The sequence below is a fragment of the Myotis yumanensis genome, unplaced genomic scaffold (genome assembly GCF_028538775.1).
Source record: "Myotis yumanensis isolate MYYU_CA2020_CCGP unplaced genomic scaffold, mMyoYum1.0.hap1 SCAF_8, whole genome shotgun sequence".
Lineage (NCBI taxonomy): Eukaryota > Metazoa > Chordata > Mammalia > Chiroptera > Vespertilionidae > Myotis > Myotis yumanensis.
In genome coordinates this window covers 29,694,272-29,716,336 of record NW_027223759.1, presented here as the reverse complement: position 1 = coordinate 29,716,336, position 22,065 = coordinate 29,694,272, and the positions used below count along the sequence as shown (strand labels likewise).

The 22,065-nt window shown below is 41.1% G+C and overlaps 1 protein-coding gene across 2 annotated transcripts in view; it reads right to left on the bottom strand.

The window, feature by feature from the left end:
* Positions 1-11,118: 11,118 nt before the first annotated feature.
* The window catches only part of LOC139015088 (nuclear body protein SP140-like protein), a 38,005-nt gene continuing 27,058 nt past the window's right edge, over positions 11,119-22,065 (bottom strand). For both annotated transcript variants that reach the window (XM_070422359.1, XM_070422358.1), the window contains 8 exons: positions 21,628-21,732; positions 19,677-19,816; positions 18,466-18,513; positions 13,861-13,976; positions 13,067-13,178; positions 12,677-12,754; positions 12,335-12,466; positions 11,119-11,572 (listed from right to left, as the gene is read on the bottom strand). In XM_070422359.1, coding sequence (XP_070278460.1) covers positions 11,477-11,572; positions 12,335-12,466; positions 12,677-12,754; positions 13,067-13,178; positions 13,861-13,976; positions 18,466-18,513; positions 19,677-19,816; positions 21,628-21,732 — 827 coding nt within the window. In that variant the 3' untranslated portion in view covers positions 11,119-11,476. The remainder of the gene's footprint in view (positions 11,573-12,334; positions 12,467-12,676; positions 12,755-13,066; positions 13,179-13,860; positions 13,977-18,465; positions 18,514-19,676; positions 19,817-21,627; positions 21,733-22,065) is intronic.

The window sequence follows — 22,065 nt, the reverse complement described above, 5'->3', positions numbered from 1 at the left end:
GTGAGTGAACTCACCCAGGGAGGGTTCCACCCAAATGGGGAAAAGAGAACTGAAAGTAATTTTCTGAGTGTTTTCAGACACTGTCTCCCTCCTCCTGCAGCCCCACAGTGAATCTCAGCCATCATGATATGTGGCAGCAAGAATGGAGGACAAAAACAGTTAGTCAGGACCTAGAGGCCAGGGGAAGAGCAGCCCACAGGAATCCCCTTGTTTGTATATAGACACCAAAAACAGGGAAGTAGCTGGAGCTATAGGGCCTGGAACCCTGAAAATCAGGAGAGGCAGTGACAGAGGAGGGACATGCAACAAAGGGCATAGCAAAGAGAGGGGCTTTGGAAGCCTCAACAGGAGCAGCTTCCATTCAGATGTCACTGATAGTCTTATGGGGACTTTCTTGCATGTGATAAGTCACCCTTTTCTTGCCGCTTTTAAAATTCTCTCTTTGGCTTTGATTTTTTGGCACTTTAATTATAAAGTGTGTCTGTGTAGTCCTTTACAGATTCTACCCATTGGGGCCATTGGGCTTCATGAAGCTGAAAGTCCATTTTGCTCTGCAAACATGGGAAGTTTTTTTTTTAAATTTTATTGTTTAAGGTATTACAAATAGTAGTACATCTCTCTCTCTCTCTTTTTATCCCCCCACTGACCTCCCCCCGGCCTCCCCTATCCCCCAGCACTTGCCCTCATCCCCTCACCGCCAGTGTCTTGAGTCTGTTGGTTGTGCTTATATGCATGCATACAAATCCTTGGGTTGATCTCTTACCAGCCCCCCACCCCTCCCAACCCTCCCTTACATTCCTGCTGCAGTTTGACAGTCTGTTCAATGCTTCTTTGCCTCTGTCTACTTTTGTTCAACAGTTTGTAATGTTCTTTATTATCTATAAATGAGTGAGATCATGTGATATTTATCTTTCACTGACTGGCTTATTTCACTTAGCATAATGCTCTCCAGATCCATCCATGCTGTTGCAAATAGTAAGAATTCCTTCTTTTTTACAGCAGCATAGTATTCCATTGTGTAGATCTACCACTGTTTTTTAATGCACTCACCTGATGTTGGGCACTTAAGCTGTTTCCAAATCTTAGCTATTGTAAATTGTGCTTCTATGAACATAGGGGTGCATATATCCTTTCTGATTGGTGTTTTTGTTTTCTTGGAATATATTCCTAGAAGTGGTATTACTGGGTCAAATGGCAGTTCCATTTTTAATTTTTTGAGAAAACACCATACTGTTTTCAATGGCTGCACCAGTCTGCATTCCCATCAGCAGTGAAGAAGGGTTCCTTTTTCTCCGCATCCTCTCCAGCACTTGTCATTTGTTGTTGATGATAGCCGTTCTGACAGGTGTGAGATGGCACCTCATTGTTGTTTTGATTTGCATTCTCAGATGATTAATGACTGAGCATGTTTTCATATGTCTCTTGGCTTTCTGAATGTCCTCTTTCAAAAACTGTCTATTTAGGTCCATTGCCCATTTTTTGATTGGATTGTTTATCTTCCTTTTGTTAAGTTGTATGAGTTCCTTGCAAATATTGGAGATTAAACCCTTATCGGAGATAACATTGGCAAATATGTTCTCCCATGCAGTGGGCTTTCTTGTTGTTTTGTTGATGGTTTCTTTTGCTGTGCAGAAGCTTTTTATTTTAATGTAGTCCTATTTGTTTATTTTCTCTTTAGTTTCCATTGCCCTAGGAGCTGTATCAGTAAAGATATTGCTATGACAGATGTCTGCTATTTTGTGGCCTATGGCTTCTTCTAAGATTTTTATGGTTTCCCCTCTACATTTAAGTTCTTTATCCATTTTGAGTTTATTTTTGTGTACCATGTAAGTTGGTAGCCTAGTTCATTTTTTTTGCATGTATCTGTCCAGTTTTCCCAACACCAGTTATTGAAGAGACTGTTTTGACTCCATTGTATGCTCTTGCCTCCTTTGTCAAATATTAATTGAGCATTCTGGCTTGTGTCGTTCTCTGGGTTCTCTGTTCTGTTCCACTGGTCTATATGTCTGTTCTTGTGCCAGTACCAGGCAGTTTTGAGGACGGTGGCTTTGTAGTATAGCTTGATATCTGGTATTGTTATCCCTCCAACATTGTTCTTCTTTCTCAAGATTGCTGTAGCTATTAGGGTCTTTTTTTATTACAGATGAATTTTTGGCAATTTGTTCTAGGACTCTGAAGTATGCCATTGGTATTTTATTGGGGATTGCATTGAATTTATAGATTGCTTTGGGTAGTATGGACATTTTAATGTGTTGATTCTATCAATCCATGAACAGAGTATGTTCTTCCATCTGTTTATATCTTCCTCTATCTCTTTTTTCAGTGTCCTGTAGTTTTTCGAGTACAGGTCCTTTGTCTCCTTGGTTAAGTTTATTCCTAGGTATCTTAATTTTTGTTGTTTCAAAGCTAAGTAGGATTGCTCTTTTAATTTCTCTTTCTGTGAGTTCATTATTGGTGTATAGAAAAGCCATAGACTTCTGGGTGTTAATTTTTATCCTGCTACAATGCCGAATTCATTTATTAAGTCTAGTAGTTTTTGATGGAGTCTTTGGGGTTTTCTATGTACAATATCATGTGATTTGCGAATAGGACAGTTTTACTTTTTCCTTTCCAATTTAGATGCCTTTTATTTCTCCTTCTTGTCTGATTACAATATCTAGTACTTCCAGTACTATGTCAAAGAGGAGTGAGGATAGTGGGCATCCCTGTCTTGTTCCTGTTCTCAGGGGAGATGGTTTTAGTTTTTGCCCATTGAGTATGATGTTGGCTGTGTGTTTGTCATTTATGGCTTTTATTATGTTGAGGTATGATCCTTCTATTCCCACCTTGCTGAGAGTTTTTATCAAGAAAGGGTGTTGGATTTTGTCAAATGCTTTTTCTGCATCAATTGATACGATTATATGGTTTTTTATCTCTCAGTTTGTTTATGTGATGTATCACATTTTTTGATTTGTAGATGTTGGACCACCCTTGCATACCTGGGATAAGGCCTACTTGGTCATGGTATATGATCTTTCTATTGTATTGCTCGATTCAATTTGCTAGAATTTTGTTGAGGATTTTGGCATCTATGTTCATGAGGGATATTGGCCTGTAATTCTCTTTCTTTGTATTATCTTTATCTGGTTTTGGGATTAGGGTAATGCTGGCTTCGTAGAAAGAGTTTGGAAGTGCTCCTTCCTCTGGAATTTTTTTGAATAGTCTGAGGAAGATAGATTTTATTTCTTCTTTGAATGTTTGATAAAACTCCCCTGGGAAGCTGTCTGGTCCAGGGCTTTTGTTTGTTGGAAGTTTTTTATTACTGCTTTAATTTCCTCCATAGTTATCGGTCTATTCAGATTTTTTTTTATTCCTCCTGATTGAGTTTGGGATGGTCGCATTTTTTTAGAAATATGTCCATTTCCATTTCTTCTAGGTTGACTAGTTTGTTGGAATTGTGCATAGTATTTTTTTATGATTCTTCATATTTCTGTGGGTTCTGTTGTTATTTTATCTCTTTTGTTTCTGATTTTGTTTATTTGGGTCCTTTCTTTTTGCTTCTTGGTGAGCCTGGCTAGAGGTTCATCAATCTTGTTTATCCTTTCTAAGAACCAGCTCTTGGTTTCATTGATTTTTTGTATTGTTTTTTGTCTCTATGTCATTTATTTCCGCTCTGATCTTTATTATTTCCTTCCTTCTGATCACACTGGGCTTTTCTTGTTGCTCTTTTTCTAATTCTTCAAGTTGCAGAGTTTGATGGTTTGTTACCAGTTTTTCTTCTTGTTTTTTTTTGTTGTTGTGTGTTTTTTTTTTTTGAGGTAGGTCTGTAATACTATGAATTTCCCTCTCATGACTGCTTTCACTGTGTCCTAAAGATTTTAGATTGTTGTGTTTTCATTGTCATTTGTTTCCAGGGTGTGTTTTATTTCTACTTTGATCTCTTTGGTAACCCACTAATCCTATATAATAAAAGAGAAACATGCAAATTAACCACCCCTCTGCTATGCTCAAGCCATGCCCACCAGGAACGAGTATGCAAATTAACCCAGCTAAGATGGCAGTGGCCATGGAGCTGGAGCAAGCAGGATGCTTGTGTTGCCCCTGGCAATGGAGGAATCCAAGCTTCCCACCTGCCCTTGCCGACCCTGGGCTCCGCTCAAGGCTACAAAGCTTCAATTATAAAAGATAAATAAATCCCAGATACCTGCTTCCAGCCAGCTATGGCCTCCACTCAAGGAGGGGCTGAGAGCCTGGATTGCCAGGGGCAACCCAGGCTTCCAGCTGGACCTGGGCTCTGCTCAAGGCTACAAAGTTTCAATTATAGAAGATAAATAAATCCCAGGAAAAAAAAGAAAAAAAGGAGATGCTGGGAGCTTGGGTCACCGGGGGGCATGGTCAGCCTGAAAATGGCCATCAGCCCATCACCCAGGCTGGCCAGGCACCCCAGCAAAACTCCCCCACCTTGAAGGGGCTGTGGGCGGCCTGAAAATGGCCCTCAGCTCCTCACCCAGGCTGGCCACACCCCCATGTGGTGAGGGTCCCCAATGTGGGGTTTGACCAGCCTGAAAATGGCCCTCAGCCCCTCACCCAGGCTGACCAGGCACCCCAACATACCCCCACCCTGATCCGGGACACCTTTCAGGGCAAACCAGCTGGCTCCCACCTGTGCACCAGGCCTCTATCCTATATAATAAAAGGGCAATATGCAAATTGACCCTAACAGCAGAACGGCTGGAAATGACTGGTCACTATGACACACACTGACAACCAGGGGGCAGATACTCAATGCAGGAGCTGCCCCCTGGTGTTCAGCATGCTCCCACAGGGGGAGCTCTGCTCAGCCACAAGCCAGGCTGCCAGCTGCCAGCACAGCGGTGGTGGCAGGAACCTCTCCCGCCTCCTCAGCAGCACTAAGGATGTCCAATTGCAGTTTAGGCCTGCTCCCTGCTGGCAAGTGGACATACCCCGAGGGCTGCTGGGCTACCAGAGGGATGTCTGACTGCCAGCTTAGGCCCAATCCCCTGGGGAGTGATCCTAAGACAGCAGGTGGACATCCCCCAAGGGGTCTCAGACTGCAAGAGGGCACAGGCCAGGCTGAGGGACCGCCCCCCCCACCAAGTGCACAAATTTTTGTTCACCGGGCTTCTAGTTGTTTAATAGTGTGCTATTCAGCCTCCAAGTGTTTGAATTTTTGTGATTGTTTTTACTGTAGTTGATTTCTAATTTTATGCCATTGTGATCTGAGATGTTTGATATAATTTCAATCCTCTTCACTTTAGAGAGACTTTGCCTGTGACCTAGTATGTGGTCTATCTTTGAACATGTCCCATGTGCACTTGAGAAGAACGTATATTCCATAGCTTTGGGGTGAAATATTCTGAAGATGTCAATTAAGTCCTCTGGTCTAGTGAGTAATTTAGGATTGATGTTTCTTTGCTCATTTTTTTGTCTAGAGAATTTATCCAGTGATGTTAATGGGGTATTAAAGTCTCCTACTATGATTGTGTTGCTGTCAATCTCTCCCCTGATATGTTCCAGAAGCTTTTTTATGTATTTGGGTGCTCATGCATTGGGTGAATAAATATTTACCAGAGTTATAGCCTCTTGTTTTATTAATCCCTTTAGAATTATGAAGCGGCCTTTATTGCCTCTTGTTATGGTCTTCACTTTCAGGTCTATTTTGTCAGATATAAGTATTGCTACCCAGGTCTTTTTTTCATTTCCATTTTCCTGATAGATATTTTTTCATCCCTTCACTTTCAGTCTGTGTGAGTCCCTTGTTCTGAAGTAGGTCTCCTGTAGACAGCATATATATGGGACATGTTTTCTTATCCATTCACTCACTCGAAGTCTTTTGATCGGAGCATTTAATTCATTTACATTTAATGTTATTATTGATAGGTACTTGTTTGTAGCCATTTCTGTACTTTATGCCTGTGTTCCTTCTTCCATTTCTATTTCTTCTTTTTATAGCATTCCTTTTAGCATTTCTTGCATTGCTGGCTTGATAGTGATAAACTGCCTTAGCCTTTTTTTTCTGCAAAGCTCCTGGTTTCCCCTTCAATTTTGATTGATAGTCTTGTTGAATAGAGTATTCTTGGATTCAATCCTTTGCTTTGCATCACTTTGTATGCCTTCTTCCATTCCCTTCTAGCTTGATGTGTTTCTGTTGAGAAATCATTTGATAATATGATGGGGTATCCTTTGTAGATAACTCTCTGTCTCTCTCTTGCAGTCTTTAAGAGTCTCTCTTTGACATTAACATTTGCCATTGTAATGATGACATGTCTTGGTGTGGGTCTTTTGGGATTCATCTTGCTTGGGACTCTCTGTACTTGTGTAACTTTTTTCTTCCCCATATCTGTCATTATTTCTTCAAATAGATTTTCTAATCCTTACTGCTCTTCTTGTCCTTCTGGCAGCCATATTATATGTATGTTACTTTGTTTCATGTTGTCCCAAAGCTCCCTTAGGTTCTCCTCCTGCTTTTTATTTTTTTCTCCAGTTGCTGTTCAGATTGAGTTTGTTTCTCTAACTTATCTTCTAACTCACTAATTTGGTCCTCTGCTTTTTTCAGTCTACTATTGAAACCTCCCATGGTGTTTCTGATTGTAGCTATATCACTTTTGATTTCTTCCTGATTTTTGCATAGTTGTTGATATTCTCATCCATCCAGTGTATGAACTGTATGACCATTACTCTGAATTCTTTTTCTGTCGTGTTGCATGCTTCCATTTCACTTATTTCCTTTTTTAGCTCTGGGGATTGTGTCATCTCCCCATTCTGACTATCACCAGAAGGTTCAAACTTCTAGTTGCATGGTCCTGGGCTGTGTGCATTGGGAGCTTTGCACAACCCAAGTGTCACTGAAGAGCTCCAACACCAAGAAGTGTAGCTGCCATGGGTTGGTGGGAGCCACGCTTGCCCAGGATCAGAGTCACTGGCACTCAATGTGGCCTGGTGCGCACACCGAGAACGAGGGACCCACCTGCACTGCACTGAAACAGAGACCCTTCTGGCATGTGCCAAAAATCAAAGTCTCCTAGCACATGCCAGGAGTCAGAGTTCCCCTGTGTCTGCACCAAGAATCGAGTATCAGAGTCTTTGTTGCTTGGTGTGGCCTCAAGCAGAGAATCAGGGTCCCTGTGTGTGCATGCACCAAGAATTGGAGCCAATGGCTCTTAGTGTGAATGCACTGGAAATCCGTGATCCCATGCGCATGTGATGAGAAACAGAGTCAAGTCATTGGTGCTCAATGCTGCCTCTCGCGTGGAGAATCTGGGTCCCAGGTCTACTTGGGGGACTAGGTTTCACAGTAGCACTGTGTCAGCAGGAGGTGCACTCCTGTGCTGCAGAAAACAGACTTCCGTGTGTGCTTACCCAGAATCGAAGTCAGGTGGCACTGCCAGCCCTGCTTTGGCGTGGGGTTTGGTCGCCCGATTGCATTGCGGAGAACAGATTCCCAGTGTCCATGCATGCCCAGGCTCAAATTCCTGTAGCGGTGCTGCAGCCCTGTGCAAGGGGAGGGTCTAGCAGTTCCTATGGCCTTGCTGCTAGCCGGCAGGGAGGGGGATGGGCTCTGTGACTCACAGAAAGCCGCAGCCAGATGTCTGGATTCCTGGTGTCTGTGGGTGTGCAGCTGTGGTCACAGGTCTCTGTCCACAGTGGCTATAGGGTCCCGGTTTGCATTTGAGACCAGACTGGGTGGTACTGAGGCCAGGATCCTAGTCTCAAGCAGCTCTCAAACATGGGAAGTTTTTAACCATTATTGTTTTAAATAGACTTTCTGTCCATTTCTTAACTTTTGTCCTTTGAAATTCCTATTATGAGTATATGATTTTCTTAATAATGTCTTATAAATCCTGTAGGCATTCTTCACTCTTCTTTCCTTCTCTGAATAAATACTTTTAAATAACCTATCTTTTAGTTCACTGATTTTTTTCTTCTATTTGACTGCATCTGCTGTTAATGCTCTCTATTAAATTATTCAGTTCAGTTATTGTATTCTTCAGCTTGAGGACACTTTTATAGTTTCTTGTCTTTTTGGTGAACTTTTCATTTTGTTCTCCACCTCCTCTCCGCCCCAAATTTTATTGATTTGTCTGTATATAGTGTCTTGTAGTTCACTGAACTTCTTTCAGAGGATTATTCTGAAATGTTTTTCAGATAATTTATATATCTAATTTCTTTAGGGGTAGTTATTAGAGTACAGTCATTTTTGCTTTTTTCAGTGTACTGTTCACCTGAATCTTCGTGATCCTTGATTCCTTGTGTTGGTATGAGTGCATATAAGTCAGCAACGTCTTCTTCCAAACTTTACAGGTCTATAAGCCCCACCTTTGCTTAAGTTTCTAGTAGTTATCTAGAAGCCAGGAATCATCTAGCTTTTTCCTAAGCCAGACTACTGAATCATATCAAGATGTAAAGGGGATTATAACCCTTTCATACTTCAACCATAGCAGATGGCACCAACCTCTGTCATTCCCTCCTTCCTCAGAAATACAATACTGCTTTTAACCTACTGTGTTCACCATGGAAAAGTTCTGTTTCAGAGTCTTCCATTTGGTCTCTCCTAGGAGAGTCATTGTTATTTTATATATTAAGAAATGAATGGTAAAAAAAAACACACCTGTTTGTGTGTCCTGATTATACACTTAGGAGCTTGGGAAATTTGTAGATTGAGTGGATTCACCATTAGATAGACATTACCTTACCTCCATATACTCTAACAGGGGCCATTATGGTGTCTTGGGTCCCAAGGTATCAACTCGTATACTGCATCAATAACCCTTAAAATTTCTGTGAGTTTTCTTTGTTTTGCATATATGTTAGTTGAATAAATGGCCATATGTGCCTGTGGTGAAAAATTCAGGGAATTATTCTGGTATACATTTGCACAGTCCTTTCTTGTAAGAACTGCCATCAACAGCTTCTGAGTCAAGAATTGGCTAAGGTCTGGAAGGTGTGAAAGGAATGTTGACTCTTCATTGAAGTAATATTTCAACCATCTGATCATCTATTTATAATCTCTTTTGATGACATATATAAAGTAATATCCTTGTTAACTGCTCATGTGTCTTGCCTGTAAGAACAGCATCTTCTAGTAGCTAATTTCTTAGACATCTATGAGCCAGGGTCCCTGGTTATGATTCTAAGCTTGTTGCCCATTACACAAATTACTCATCCTGCTGTGACAGTTAATGCTGCCTCTTAGCTTCAGTTATTCTGGAGTCCTATCATTTCATTTGTTAGGGAATCCAGCTCTGTAAATCATTCCTTCATTACTCCAACCTACATAGGATAGTCTGGACTGAGCATTTCAAGAATGCAGCTGCCGTCTCAACAGTTCATCCTTTATTGCCTTGTTAAGGTGGTGTCTTTGAGGCATCTGAGGACACAGTAACCCCATGGATGGAATTCCAGTTGTACAGAGTGAAGTCATGACATCTTTCTAAGGCTTTTGGATCTCTTTTATAATTGTTGGCCTGGCAGACTTCCTTTTTAAAAAATATATTTTTATTGATTTCAGACAGGAAAAGAGAAGGATAGAGAGATAGAAACATCAATAATGAGAGAGAATCATTGATTGGCTGCCTCCTGCATGCCCCCTACTGGGAAAGGAACCCAGAACCCGGGCATGTGCCCTTGGTTGGAATTGAACCAGGAACCTTTCAGTCCTTAGGCCAACGGTCTCTGTCCACCAAGCAAAACTGGCTATGGTAAGTCTGATATTTCTTATTCCACTTCATCTAGTGTGCACTGTGCTATAGCAAGCCTCTAAGAGCCACCCAGGAGCATATTAGAATCATTGCCCTTGGACCTTGCCAGGCTAATTAAATTAAACTCTGTGGCCCAGGAGAGTGTGCCTGTATCAGCATCCTCCCATCATGTTTCACATTCTAACATTGTTTTTCCAGGATCCACTCCCACACAATCTCCTGGCACCTCTTAGTACATGTTGGCCAGACCTGCAGCTCTATTGGAGTAAACCATCTCTTCAGCTAGCAGGCTCATCTAGAAGATTCCTAGTTTGATCTTTCTGAGAGAACTCTGCATAATCTTCATTCAGACAAAGCGGTGGATAGGGCAAAAGTCTGTCTACAAACAGGAACAGGGGTCTCTTTTGCAGGACAGTGGGTTCAGAAGGATCTAGAGTTCAGAGTTCTCAGGTGCATCTACTTAGAAAGCCCCACTCTGAGTTTCAGGTCTTCATGCTTTCTTTATCAGGGATTTGACTTTGGCACAAGAGGCCACCATTAGCTTAGAATTCAGTCTTCTCTGAATTTCTATCACTTTTTAAAGATATAATCCTCACCTGAGCACATGCTTAGACAGAGAAAGAGATAGAGATAGAAACAGCTATAGAGAGAGAGAGAGAGAGACATTGATCAGTTGCCTCCCATATACTCCCTGATCTGGGATCGCCATAACCCAGGTATGTGCCCTGACAGGGAATGGAACTGGCAAACCTTTCTCTACATAGGACAGTGCTTAACCAACTGAGACATTCTGGGTGGGCAGAAGTTCTGTCATTCTTAAAATTAGGGCCTGCACCAAGCCTTCCACTGTTTACCTTACAGTTGCAGGTGGTAATTAATATATATAAACCTGTCATGCACTTTTTAAAATACTTTAATGGAACTTAGAAATAGCCATCTAGCCATGATGGTGTTGTTCAGTGGTTGAGCATCAACCCATGAACCAGAAGGTCAGGGTTTGATTCCTGGTCACAGCACATGCCAAGGTTGAGTGCTTGATCCCCAATAGAGGGTGTGCAGAAGGCAGAAGATCAATTATTCTTTCTCATAATTGACTTTTCTGTCCCTTTCCCTCTCCCCTCCTCTCTCTGGAATCAATAAAAGCAAATTTAAAATAGTTTTTAAAAAAGAAATAGCCACATAATCATACAGTTCTTATAGTTACTATTTTTTTCTTTTTAAATGCTAGACAATTGCATCAGTACCTCTTCCCCTACAGGTGAATGTTTATGCAACTGCACTGTTTTAGTACCCCAGGACCTATCAATATTCTACCTGTTACCATATGGCTAGACAGTGATCCAACTCAGAACTCCATGCTTAGGGTTGGCTTGCTAAGATGATTAGGTGATGTTGGGTTTCCTAAAAGCAAAGCCTGAGATAAAATCATTAAATGGTTTATTGTGAGAATTCTCTCATGAGGAAAAGGGATAAGGGAAGCAGGATACCATGGTGGGAAATGTTAAACAAGGACTATTTTAAATGGGCATAGCTGGAGACTAGCTCTAGGTAGTCTCTGGGGAGTGCAGGAACATGAATCACTTCACATGGTTAGTTCAGACTTGGTGCTGGGAACGAACCCCCAGCACAAAGAGATGTAGCCTTCAAGTGACTCTGCCTCCATTTGGCACAAAGCAATACATTGGGGAGCGGTGGCATCAGCAGCCAACACTCATAACAGCGGGGGGGATGAGAAATCTGCCTGAAAGTGGGATTTTCCAGGGTATCAACAGCATCCACTACACCAGTGAACTGTTCTGATTTGCTTTCTGAATAGCAAAGACTTGTTTGAAATTCTTCTTAAATTCCTCCTTTAGTAGGTCTGAGTCATTTTGCTGGAGAAAAAAAACAGACAAACATAATGATGCTCAATGTCATGTCATTAGACAACTTACAACTGAAAATGATCAGGGCTCTTGTCTTAAACACCTAAGTTACATTAACCAGGTTAAGTTTAGAAACTCAAGCATCTAAGAGTTTGTTTCCTAAGAGCATGATTAAGCCTTGTTGTTTAGACAGACATGGGAAATCATTACTACGCTGATGATTCTTAGTCATTGGCTTTGGTTTGTTTCTTTTAGTGAAAGTTAGAAAAGTCATCTAAGGCCTTAGTAATAATCAAATATTACAGATGTACAATCAATGATATTCCTTTTATATTGTCAATTCTATTCCCCTCTGGTGATATGTTACTGTATATGGTTCATTTACATGCAAAGGAATCTGCAGCTTGGGATCTCTGAGAGTTCTGTTTGAGTATATTTGGGAAGAGGTCAGAAGGATAGCATGACTTTAGGAAGCAATTAACTCCTTAGGTTTGAAACAGGGAGGACACCACTGTTCTCAATGGTCACCTTTGAGGAGAGGAATGAGCTCTCAGGGGCCTGGAGTCTGGTTGCAGGGACAACTCCTTATTCACTGTTGTTCTCTCTGGTGAGCTTAAATCCTCAATTTAAAAACCCAGTCACTTCCTGAATCCTTGCTTGTATAGGCTTGTCATAGGATGAGGGAAACTCTAAAATCTCCCAGTACCAGGAAATGCAGGCAGAGTGACTCAATGAGTAGAAAATGAAATGGATGTAGGTAGAGCCTCTTACCTTAGGATCTTGATAGATGTTGTTCATATCAAGCACAAACCCCTCCACTTGGGCATAACATCCTTTATTTAGACTATTCTTGATTTCATCCAATCTCCTAAGTGTCTCTAGGCATTGAGAAGCCTTTTGAAACTGATGAAAAATATATCAATAGGAGCATTACTGACAAAGTTCAATGTCTACATTCTGTGGATTCCCATAAAATCTAGAGGAAATACAAGGTAAAGGTAAAAGCAGCTCATGCTCCCCCTCCCATGGGCTTCAGATCACAGATTCCACAGTGTCTGTGTCAAGGTGGGGTAACATTATGGGGCCTATACATGGTTTGTCGTTGTTACTCACATAATTTTCATGTGGAATATTCGGAAAAACGTTGGTCTCGAAATGGCAATAGGCCTTTAGGAGTAGGAATTCACATTTCTGCAAAGAAAGAGACTGTGAATGAAAAGCAGCTTGGCAAGAGTGAGCCCATATGCATGTCTAGACAGAAGCATGAACACTGTAATCGTCTAGAAGTTTCCCCAAACAGGGATTGCTCTTGGACACTAACATGTAATAGCTGAGTTGTTGTTTTTTTTGTTTTGTTTTCTGTGAGCAGGTTCTGGTGCGTTTTCAGTGTGTTTGAGGAATGGTCAGAAGAGCAGACACCCTTTGACACCCTTCCCTTCACCCATGACTGTTTGACTTCTCATGTGAGCAGAAGGGAGATGTCTTGGGTCAAATACAACTCACCGACTTCTCTTCTGACCCCATCTGTCTCGCCAGGACTTCAGATTCACTGTTGCACTGCTGCTGACTTCGTGAAGACAATTCTATTGTGCAGAAGGTACATCTCCAAGGGATCCTGAGATATCAGAAGTAAGTGAGCAAGGCAAGCTTAGAAACACCTTAGTTCCACAGCTGCCAATGTTCTCCTTTCAGGAATGGCTGATGGGCACAGCCAGGGAATGAGGGGACAACTCCCAGATTTTCCAGGACTCTCATGTGGTAACCCTGGTCCCTAGAGTAGCAGAAGAGGTTTATTGGGTGGAAGATGGTGTCAAGGTGAGTGTTGGGCTCCCCTTTCCTCGTTTGAGCTTCTGAGAGCACAAAGAGTCCTGCCTTCATGTCTGAATGTCAGAGTGTGGGCCTTAACCCCTGGAGGCCTTGTGCCTCCACTAACCTGTTGAGAACATGCCAAAATAAGGGAAACTGTCCTTATTTACTGTCTGTTCTGAATACACACAGAACACAAACAACTGGCATTTGCACTCTTGTGAACAGGAGTCTGTGGTGGATAGTTCTGGAAAGGACAGTAGTGGTATGTAGGCGAAGCATCCAGCTACAGACTTCAGCCTCCTAGAGGTGAGAAGAGAACAGTATCTTCCTACTGATAGCATTTTTAACAGCTCCCCACATCATATTGTTGAACTATGTAGCCCTGGCCCTGCTCTTTCCCCATCAGAACACAAGGAGAAACTCTGCAGGGGGAGTGTGCATGGCAGGAGGAAGGTCTCTGAAAGGAAAGGGGGCTGCATCTCACAAACCTCTGAGGTTCCACAGTTGGGAGGTGACAGTCCCCATGAAATCCCTTCAGACAAACACAGCAGTAGATGAACTTTCCTTCTTCCCAGCAGATCATGCATTTCTCTGCGTTTTCCAGCTAGAAGATAAAACAATGTCTGTAACCCCAGTGAGACCCTGAAGACCAGCACTGTGGGAATTTGAATCTCATTATCTTTGTCCAAACCTTCATGGACAGTTATGTGCTTCTCCCTGAGCTGTGAGCCAACTGCATGGAATGGAGGTTTCAGAAAAAAAAAAACTCTTGGTCTGTGGTAAAGTTCAGGAGGAGTGGCCTTTGTGATTAGGAAAGGTTTTGCTGTAAAACCAGAGCTTCTGTGGCTGACAGGGCAGTGAAACCTGATAGTCCAGGATGGGCAGAGTACACATGGTCCCCTGGCAAGGAGCATTGTTTAGCTGTGGGACCTTTTCCAGGGGAGCTTTTATAACCCTGCTCATCCTAGAATAACAGGTTTCAGTGCCCTGCCACCCACAGAATTGTTCAAACAAGCCAGCTACAATCTCCCAAGGAAACCAGGGCACACCTCACCCTCCACAGCCCCTGGTTGCTCCCTCCGTTCCTGAGGGCAACCTTGGTGAGGCTTGCATGGCTGGCACTGCCCTCTTTTCTCAACCTGGGAGTGTATATGTGACTAATAAACACCTGTCAATCCATCTGTCAGGTAACAGATGCTGTTATTTGCCATCCCCCAAACTGTTGGGTGGATATGCATCCCTCGTGATTAAAACAGAAAACCACTTTTCCCTCTCTTTTTTTCAAAAATGAAAAGCAACATTTACCTATGAATCAATAACTATGTTTGCTCCTGGTTGCTTTCCTGGGTCTGCCTTCTGAGAGATTCCAGACAGCTTGCAAACATCTTGAAGGCTGTTCTGTACCAGATAGAAACATCCTGTCTATCCCATGGCCTATTGGAGAAATTCCTACCCTCTTGTGACCATCTGAAGTGACACAAATGAGACTGGCTTGGGGACTGGCCACCCATTGATGAGTGCTGGGTGGAGCAAAAGCGGTCCATTGAGGAGCAGGAGGAGGCAGGGATGACAGCGTCCAGCTTTCTCTGCCATGACCATTTCTCCTTTCTCTAAACATGTGTGGCGCATGCCATCACTCTATCAGTCTCACTGCTGTATATCTTTCATTTCTCGTCCTTCTCTTCCTCCAACATTTAGACAGAATCTCTCAGGTAACCATTGAATCACTCTCAAAACTGCAGTTACATCGCTATGTCTCCAGCTCCCAAATGTTTAGCCTGTCTTCTGCATTTGTGCACATCCCTATGCTCACCCATCACCTCCTCCTGAGCCATGAAAGCACAACCCAAACTCATCCAGGGAAAACTTAATGTATTCTGTCCTCACACCCACTACATGTTCTTTCCTAGCACTTTCATTTTATAAAACATACACCTTCCACCACAAACCTGAGAATCCTTTCTTGCTCTATACTCTCACTAGTATCCAAAATTCTATCTATACCCAATCCTCCTCACAGTAGTTGCTAAGCTTACTTTGTTAGTTCTGTCATCCCTCTAAGGTTCACTGAGCACAGGTCTGCTGAGACCCTAAAAAATGCTTCCAACCCTAATACATAACAAAAAGTGGTCTCTTTCTCAGTCTGTATCATATCTCGGTTAATAACACACAAATATCAGAAATGTCCTTTTAGCAAATGGACACAGTAATTTGGAACACAGCTATGTTATTTCTCTTTGTGCAGAAAGTAATAAAAGATGAAAAGTTGCTAAAAGTTATTTTGAGTCTTGTTCTGGACTTTTGGATGGAAATTTTTATCTTGGGGAAACAAAATTCTGGTCATTTCTTTTGCTTTTAAAAGTGGCCATATGTGAGCCTGGCCGGTGTGGCTCTGTGGTTGTGTCGACCTATGAACCAGGTAGTCACAGTTCGATTCCTGGACAAGGCACATGCCCAGGTTGCGGGCTCAATCCCCAGTCTGGTGAGTGCAGGAGGCAGTCTATCAATGATTCTCTCTCACCATTGATGTTTCTCTCTCTCTCCTTTTCCCTTCCTCTCTGAAATCAATAATATATATATTTGTATTAAATGACCATATATGAGAAAGTTCAAGGCTCAAGGAGCATCTTGCCAACAGCTCCCATTCAGTGTTCCAGGGAATCCTGAATCACATCCCCAGTGCAATATGAGACTGCTCTAGCATGGAGACCTGGGGCCATTTTCCTTCTCCTCTCTATAGGGATTCACAGATTACCATCATCATTCTTCAGAAAGTGCTGACCCTCTCTTCAGAACAAAGAAATAACAAATATAAGCAGTGCATAAGAATCTTGCATCCATAATTTTTAATCTATTTTAGAACCCTTTTCTCTGAGGCTCTTTGTTTCTTAGCCCAGCTGCACATTTGAATTGTCAAGGAGAGTATATAAAATACTAAATTCCTGGTCCCAACATCAGAGATTCTGAATCAATTTTTCTGATTTGAGGCACAGGCATTGGTATTCTCCCTAAGTTATAGAATGAGTAACTTGTGTATCAAAATCATCTGAAGACATTTTGATGAATTGGCCTGTAATATCTATCATACGAAAGACTATTAATAAGAGTGAGGCCACTCATGCTGAAACAGTTGTTTTCTACCTACAGACTCTTCACCATGGGTAGTATGACATGACCATCTATCATTCAGGGTTCTGGGAACCATACAGTACCACATAGATAACTCTACCACCTCCTATAGCTCTTCTGGGACACCACCCAAAAGTTAAAATAATTCAACACACATGATATTACAATTCCTCTTCCAGAAGACTATCCTTATCTCCCTGTGATCCAAATCCCAAGATGGCACCTCACTGACTTTTCACAGGAAGCTGACTACCAGGTACTACACTTTCATTGCTTTAGTGTAAGCCTAGAATCCCCTTCCTCCAGTAGTTAATCTTCCATGGTAGACAATGAAGTTGAAACAATACTAAGGTCAGGGATATTATTTTAATGTTCTTCAATGGAAATTGGGCATTTTTATGCACTCAATATTTATATGTTGAATGAGTAAATAAATGAGTATTGTTTCACTTAGGAAAAGAGATTACATGCTATCTCTTTAGTAAATATTAACATATGATAAATGATTGTTTGGCAGTGTATATCAAGTTATTTGACAACACAGAAGCTGTCACCAGAAAGTACAGGTGGCCCTCATCAGGAGACAGGAAGCTGTTGAGTGGTGTCATGAGTGACATTTAAATTTCCAGAAACCAGGAGGCTTTATCAACAAGACAAGTTCTTGGAGGCAAAGAGGACCTACAGAGGTAGTAATGGGTCCTGAGATCTGTCACTTTGGGTCATTTCTGTTCTTGATCAAGGAGACACAAAATATAGGGGCAATTGAACCTTGTTGCTGCAAAGTATTGCACCCATGGATAAAGATAGAACCTGTGCATTGGAAGTTGAGTACTAGCTCTTTTAGATACTCCATATTGAGTAACTTTAGATAGTACATGGAGAATGGTGGAGATACTGCTGTTTAAAGTAGTCACTGAATATGTCAAACAACAATTTATCTTCAATAAACCCAGTGGGTAAAATGTCCCAAGGACTGGTAGTTCAAAAGAACCAGAATTTCAGTTAATGTAAAGGCCTAGACTTCACATTTCTGGAAGATAAAGTCTCAGTAGCCAGCTATGTGCAACCTGTTCTGAAATTTTCACCTTCCCCTCCTTTTCAAGCTCTCATTCACACTCAGTATTGGAGAATTCATCACTTTGTCTTGAATCTGCCCATTATGTATTTTGTTTGTTGCCTTGATAGCCTTCTTCCATAGAGGGAGAAATCACTTTCATGGAGAGACAGGTGGCCTGCACAGCCCCCGAGTAGAACCAAAGGGGTGGCATTAAAGTAAACAATTTCCAGGTCAGACCCTCAGTCTCCCAAAAGCTCCTTCTCCAACAACACCATCCTCATGAAAATTTCCAGTAATTTCTGCTTGAGAAAGTATTCCATATGTCTGTGTGTATATTTTATAGAAGGATGGAAGATGATGTAAAAAATTAGAAGAGAAATGTGCTTCGAGTTGCCCATCTTATGGAATAGTACATGGTTTTGTTTATGTCCCAATATAGACTCTGTACTAGATCAGGTTCTTCTGGATGATGGTGAGCAAATTTTTGCTCCATCAATTTCATTAAAGTTAGAATACAATAACCTTTACGAAAAAAATCTGTGCTGATTTAAAGATGAGTCTGTGACCTCATTAAGAAATGTCTTTATGTATTCCATAATTATGTTTGCTTTTACAACTTGGACTCCCTGACAACATCTGCAACTATAGCTAAAACTCAGCTATGAGATGGCTTCTTATTATTCTCATCTCAAATGGTTTACCATTCAAAGGTGACCTTGCATACAACCTAATGTTCAATGTAACAAATCTGAAGGCACTTGCAAGATGAATAACTTAATTAAATAAAATAAAGACAGAGGAGAGGAGAAGAGGAAACAATGTTAAATACAAAACTGAGAAACCATAAAAAGATGCTGTACATATAAAAGTAGTTATGTAATAAGCACTTGTATTAAGTAATAATCACCGTTTTTATCTTGCCATATATTCTTGGAGGTTGAGGTAGAAGATTTTCCTGAAAGATAAAAAGATCCAAGAGTATGGTTAGCCTGTGTTTATGTTTTGTGAGTCTGGCATTGCAACCTCCTCCCAAATATTCCACTTGATGTCCCACTGTCAGCTCAAACCAAGGCATCTGAATGAGACACCATCTCCCTCTACTCACCTGTTCTTCTTCTTTCTAGAAGAAGATTAACTACTGGAGGAAGGAGATTCTAGGCATACACAATCAATGGTACCCAGAAAGTCATCGTCAGAACCTTTTTCCTTGCTCTTGTGCTTTTTCCCTAAGTTTTAAGAGCCTTTCATTCACAATCTCTTTGACACCTCTCACCTCCTTTCTATTTCCACGAGTGCCACTCAAACTTATGTCCTCACACCAGGCTATTCAGTCATTACACATGTATCCCATACCTACAGGGTATAGACACTCTGAACAATGCTGGTTCCACAAAGATGTATAAAACTAGAAGGATCTAGGAGAATAAGGGATTGCATGGAAGGACAAGTATAAAACTGTGAGAAGGGCCTTAATATTGGGGTCCAGGGACGCAGGGAAGGGATTACAAGGCAGGTCAGTCAGGGAATATTCAGAGAGGGTGACATTGGAGCTGAGGATTGTAGTTTGACTACAGGTTTCTTGGGCTGAAAGACAGTGAAGTCATTTCCAGGCCCCATGCTGTCTGAGATACTGTTTTAAATATGTCACTTCCCATCTCAGGACACCTTCATGGTTCTGCATTGTCTATGGTATGAGTTTAAACTCCATAGCCTGGCAATAAATCCTTCCACAAACAACCCCAATTGATGGATTATGCTGTGTAACACACTATCTACTTCAATCCACGGGGCCACATTAGTTGTGGTTCTGGTTTTTGCACCATTCTTTCTCTGGAGTGCCTTCTGCACACTTGTTTGGCCATAGACTGTCTCCTTTCTTTCAGTGCCTAAAGTTGTCTGCAAACACCTGAGTCAGAATGACCTTTCCCTCTATCTACCGCAACAGAGCCTCTTTGACAAATCAATGCACTGCCTTGTATTAAGTTATGAGTGTGGGACAAGCATAATGTCAGGGATTGGGGTGGTAGTTGTCAGTCAACCTATATTTGGTGGACAAAAAGTGACCTATCTTAGAGTATAACCAGGAAAATCACTTCCAAGCTCCTGTCACTGTAATACCTCCATCAGCCATTTTAGGGTTCTTCCATTGCAGCGCACACTCGTTTTCCAGTTAGCATTTTTGACGCCTCCTTTAAGTTCAAATTCTTGTAGGGTGAACCAATTTCCATCCTGGCTTCTTATACACTTCACCGTGGATCCTGTAAGACCGGGGTAAGTTGAATCTGAAACCTCATTGTCCTCAGAGCTCAGACACTGACTTCCCACTACATTGCATCTGAAGCCACCCAATTTGGGTACAAGATCACTAGCAGAAAAGTCTGGCCTCACATTTCATACTTGAGAATACCCAAACCCAGCCTTGTGAGTCCCATCCCAGGGGATTTCTTGATTTGGATTGAAATCTCAAGTCCTGGCCCTGTTTCTCACAATGGCTTCAAAGAAACATCTGTGTCCTGTATTACAGCAATTTTCTTCCAGTTCATTGGCTTTATTGAGCAGATACTTTTCTATCCCTGAAATCATGGGTAGCTGACTTTAAAATAATATGAAATATTTTCAGTAGAAAATTTAACTTGTGTATAAAAGATAGTGTTACACTTAACAACATTATTCATTAGAGCAAAGGAAATCAAAACCTCATTGAGATATTACATCACACTCACTCGGATGGCGGTAATGAAAAAGACCGATAATAACAAGTATTGATGAGAATGCAGAGAAATTGGAGCCCTCAGATTTCACTGATGAGCATATAAACTGGTGCATTACTGTGAAAAATAGTTTGTTTTTTCCCCTTAACAAATGCAACATGGAATTGCCATGTATCCTGCAATTCCACTCCAGAGTATATAGCAAAAATAATTAAAAATATATGTTCACCAAAAACTTTACACAAAACAGCATTATTCATGATAGCTAAAGAGAGAGAAAACCCAAACTTTAGATAAATGCAATATTGTATATCCATACCATGGACTATTATAGTATTTGACAATAAAAAAATGAAATATACTAAATGTGGTACTATATGTATGAACCTTGAATACATCATGCTGTGTGAAAGAACCAGTCAAAGAAAAGCACATGTCACATGAGTCTATTGATGTGAAATGCTTAGACTAGGCCAGTTTATAGATCATAAAATAGATTAATGGTTGCTTAGGGCTGGGTAGTGGGGTGAGGCGGAATGGGTATTGACTACTGAGAGACATGGTGTTTCCTTTAGTAGGGGACAAAAAGGTTCTAAAATTAGATTGTGATGATGGTTTTATAATCTTGTGAATAAGCCAAGCAAACAAAAAACTCAACAGTGAATTCTACACTCTAAGAGGTGAATTATATGATATGTGAGTTATAGCTCAGTAAAGCTATTTAAAAATAGTTATGATGCAAACATTTATTTATATTAATTGTTCACAAAAGAATATTAATCTGATATGAAGTTTATCATAATAGACAATTATTGGAAAGCTTTATGTTAAAAATCACAACACATTTTATAGTCAATATGTAAATTAACTCTCAAAGTCACACCATGAGGCAGGTTTTTAATTATTATCCATTTCTTAGATGAGAAGTATCAGGCTCAGAGAGGTCCCATTCTTTATTCAGTCACTCTTGGCAGAGCTGAAGCTGGGATTCACATTTTTCTGGTTCTAAATTTTGTGAACTTTTCACTACATTAAACATATATCCTGATGATGGTTTCCAGAAGGGGTATAGGATATGAAGGTGGAGGCTGATTCAAAGTAAAATGTGCAATATTTTCCATCCACAGACTGACATTTCTGCACTTGTCTTTGGTTCCTTGGGCATTCTCATGGACACTTCCATGTGGAAGTGAGAACTTATGAACCATTTCTTAAAGTGTAAAAATATCATCTTGTGGACCCTACCTCTTCTCAAGACAAAACTGGGACCCAAATTTCTTGAATGATCAGGGTATTCCATTACTTTTTGTGATTCCCTCACATAGTGGTTGCAGATTAAAGTAAACCTTGAAACCTACCTCGTTCAAATTTTCTCTTAATTAACATGCCCACCATTTCTCCACAGATCACTGGAAGTATTTCAGCATCAAAATCCACAGTCCCATCTGTGGGCTTTCTTATCTCTGAAAGAGAAGTTTCTTTATTGTGTCTCATTTTAAAATTGCACACGTAAAACGTCCTCCCATGTTGAGGTTGTTTCTATAAAGACAGAGGTTCTTAGGAAATTTTATTTCACAAATCTCCAGAGTTTCTCAGTTTTTCTTTCAGTGGTATTTTTGTTGCATAATGAAAGATGTACATCTTGATCTCACCTCTGAAACCTCATACAATTAGAATGCTTTAGCAGAGACTGGCTTCAATATAACTGTTTTAACTTCCAATCCAGTCAGCCCCCTTGATTCTTACATGACAATGAAACATACAGCTGCTGTCATGTTCTGCAAGAAGCTCTCCAG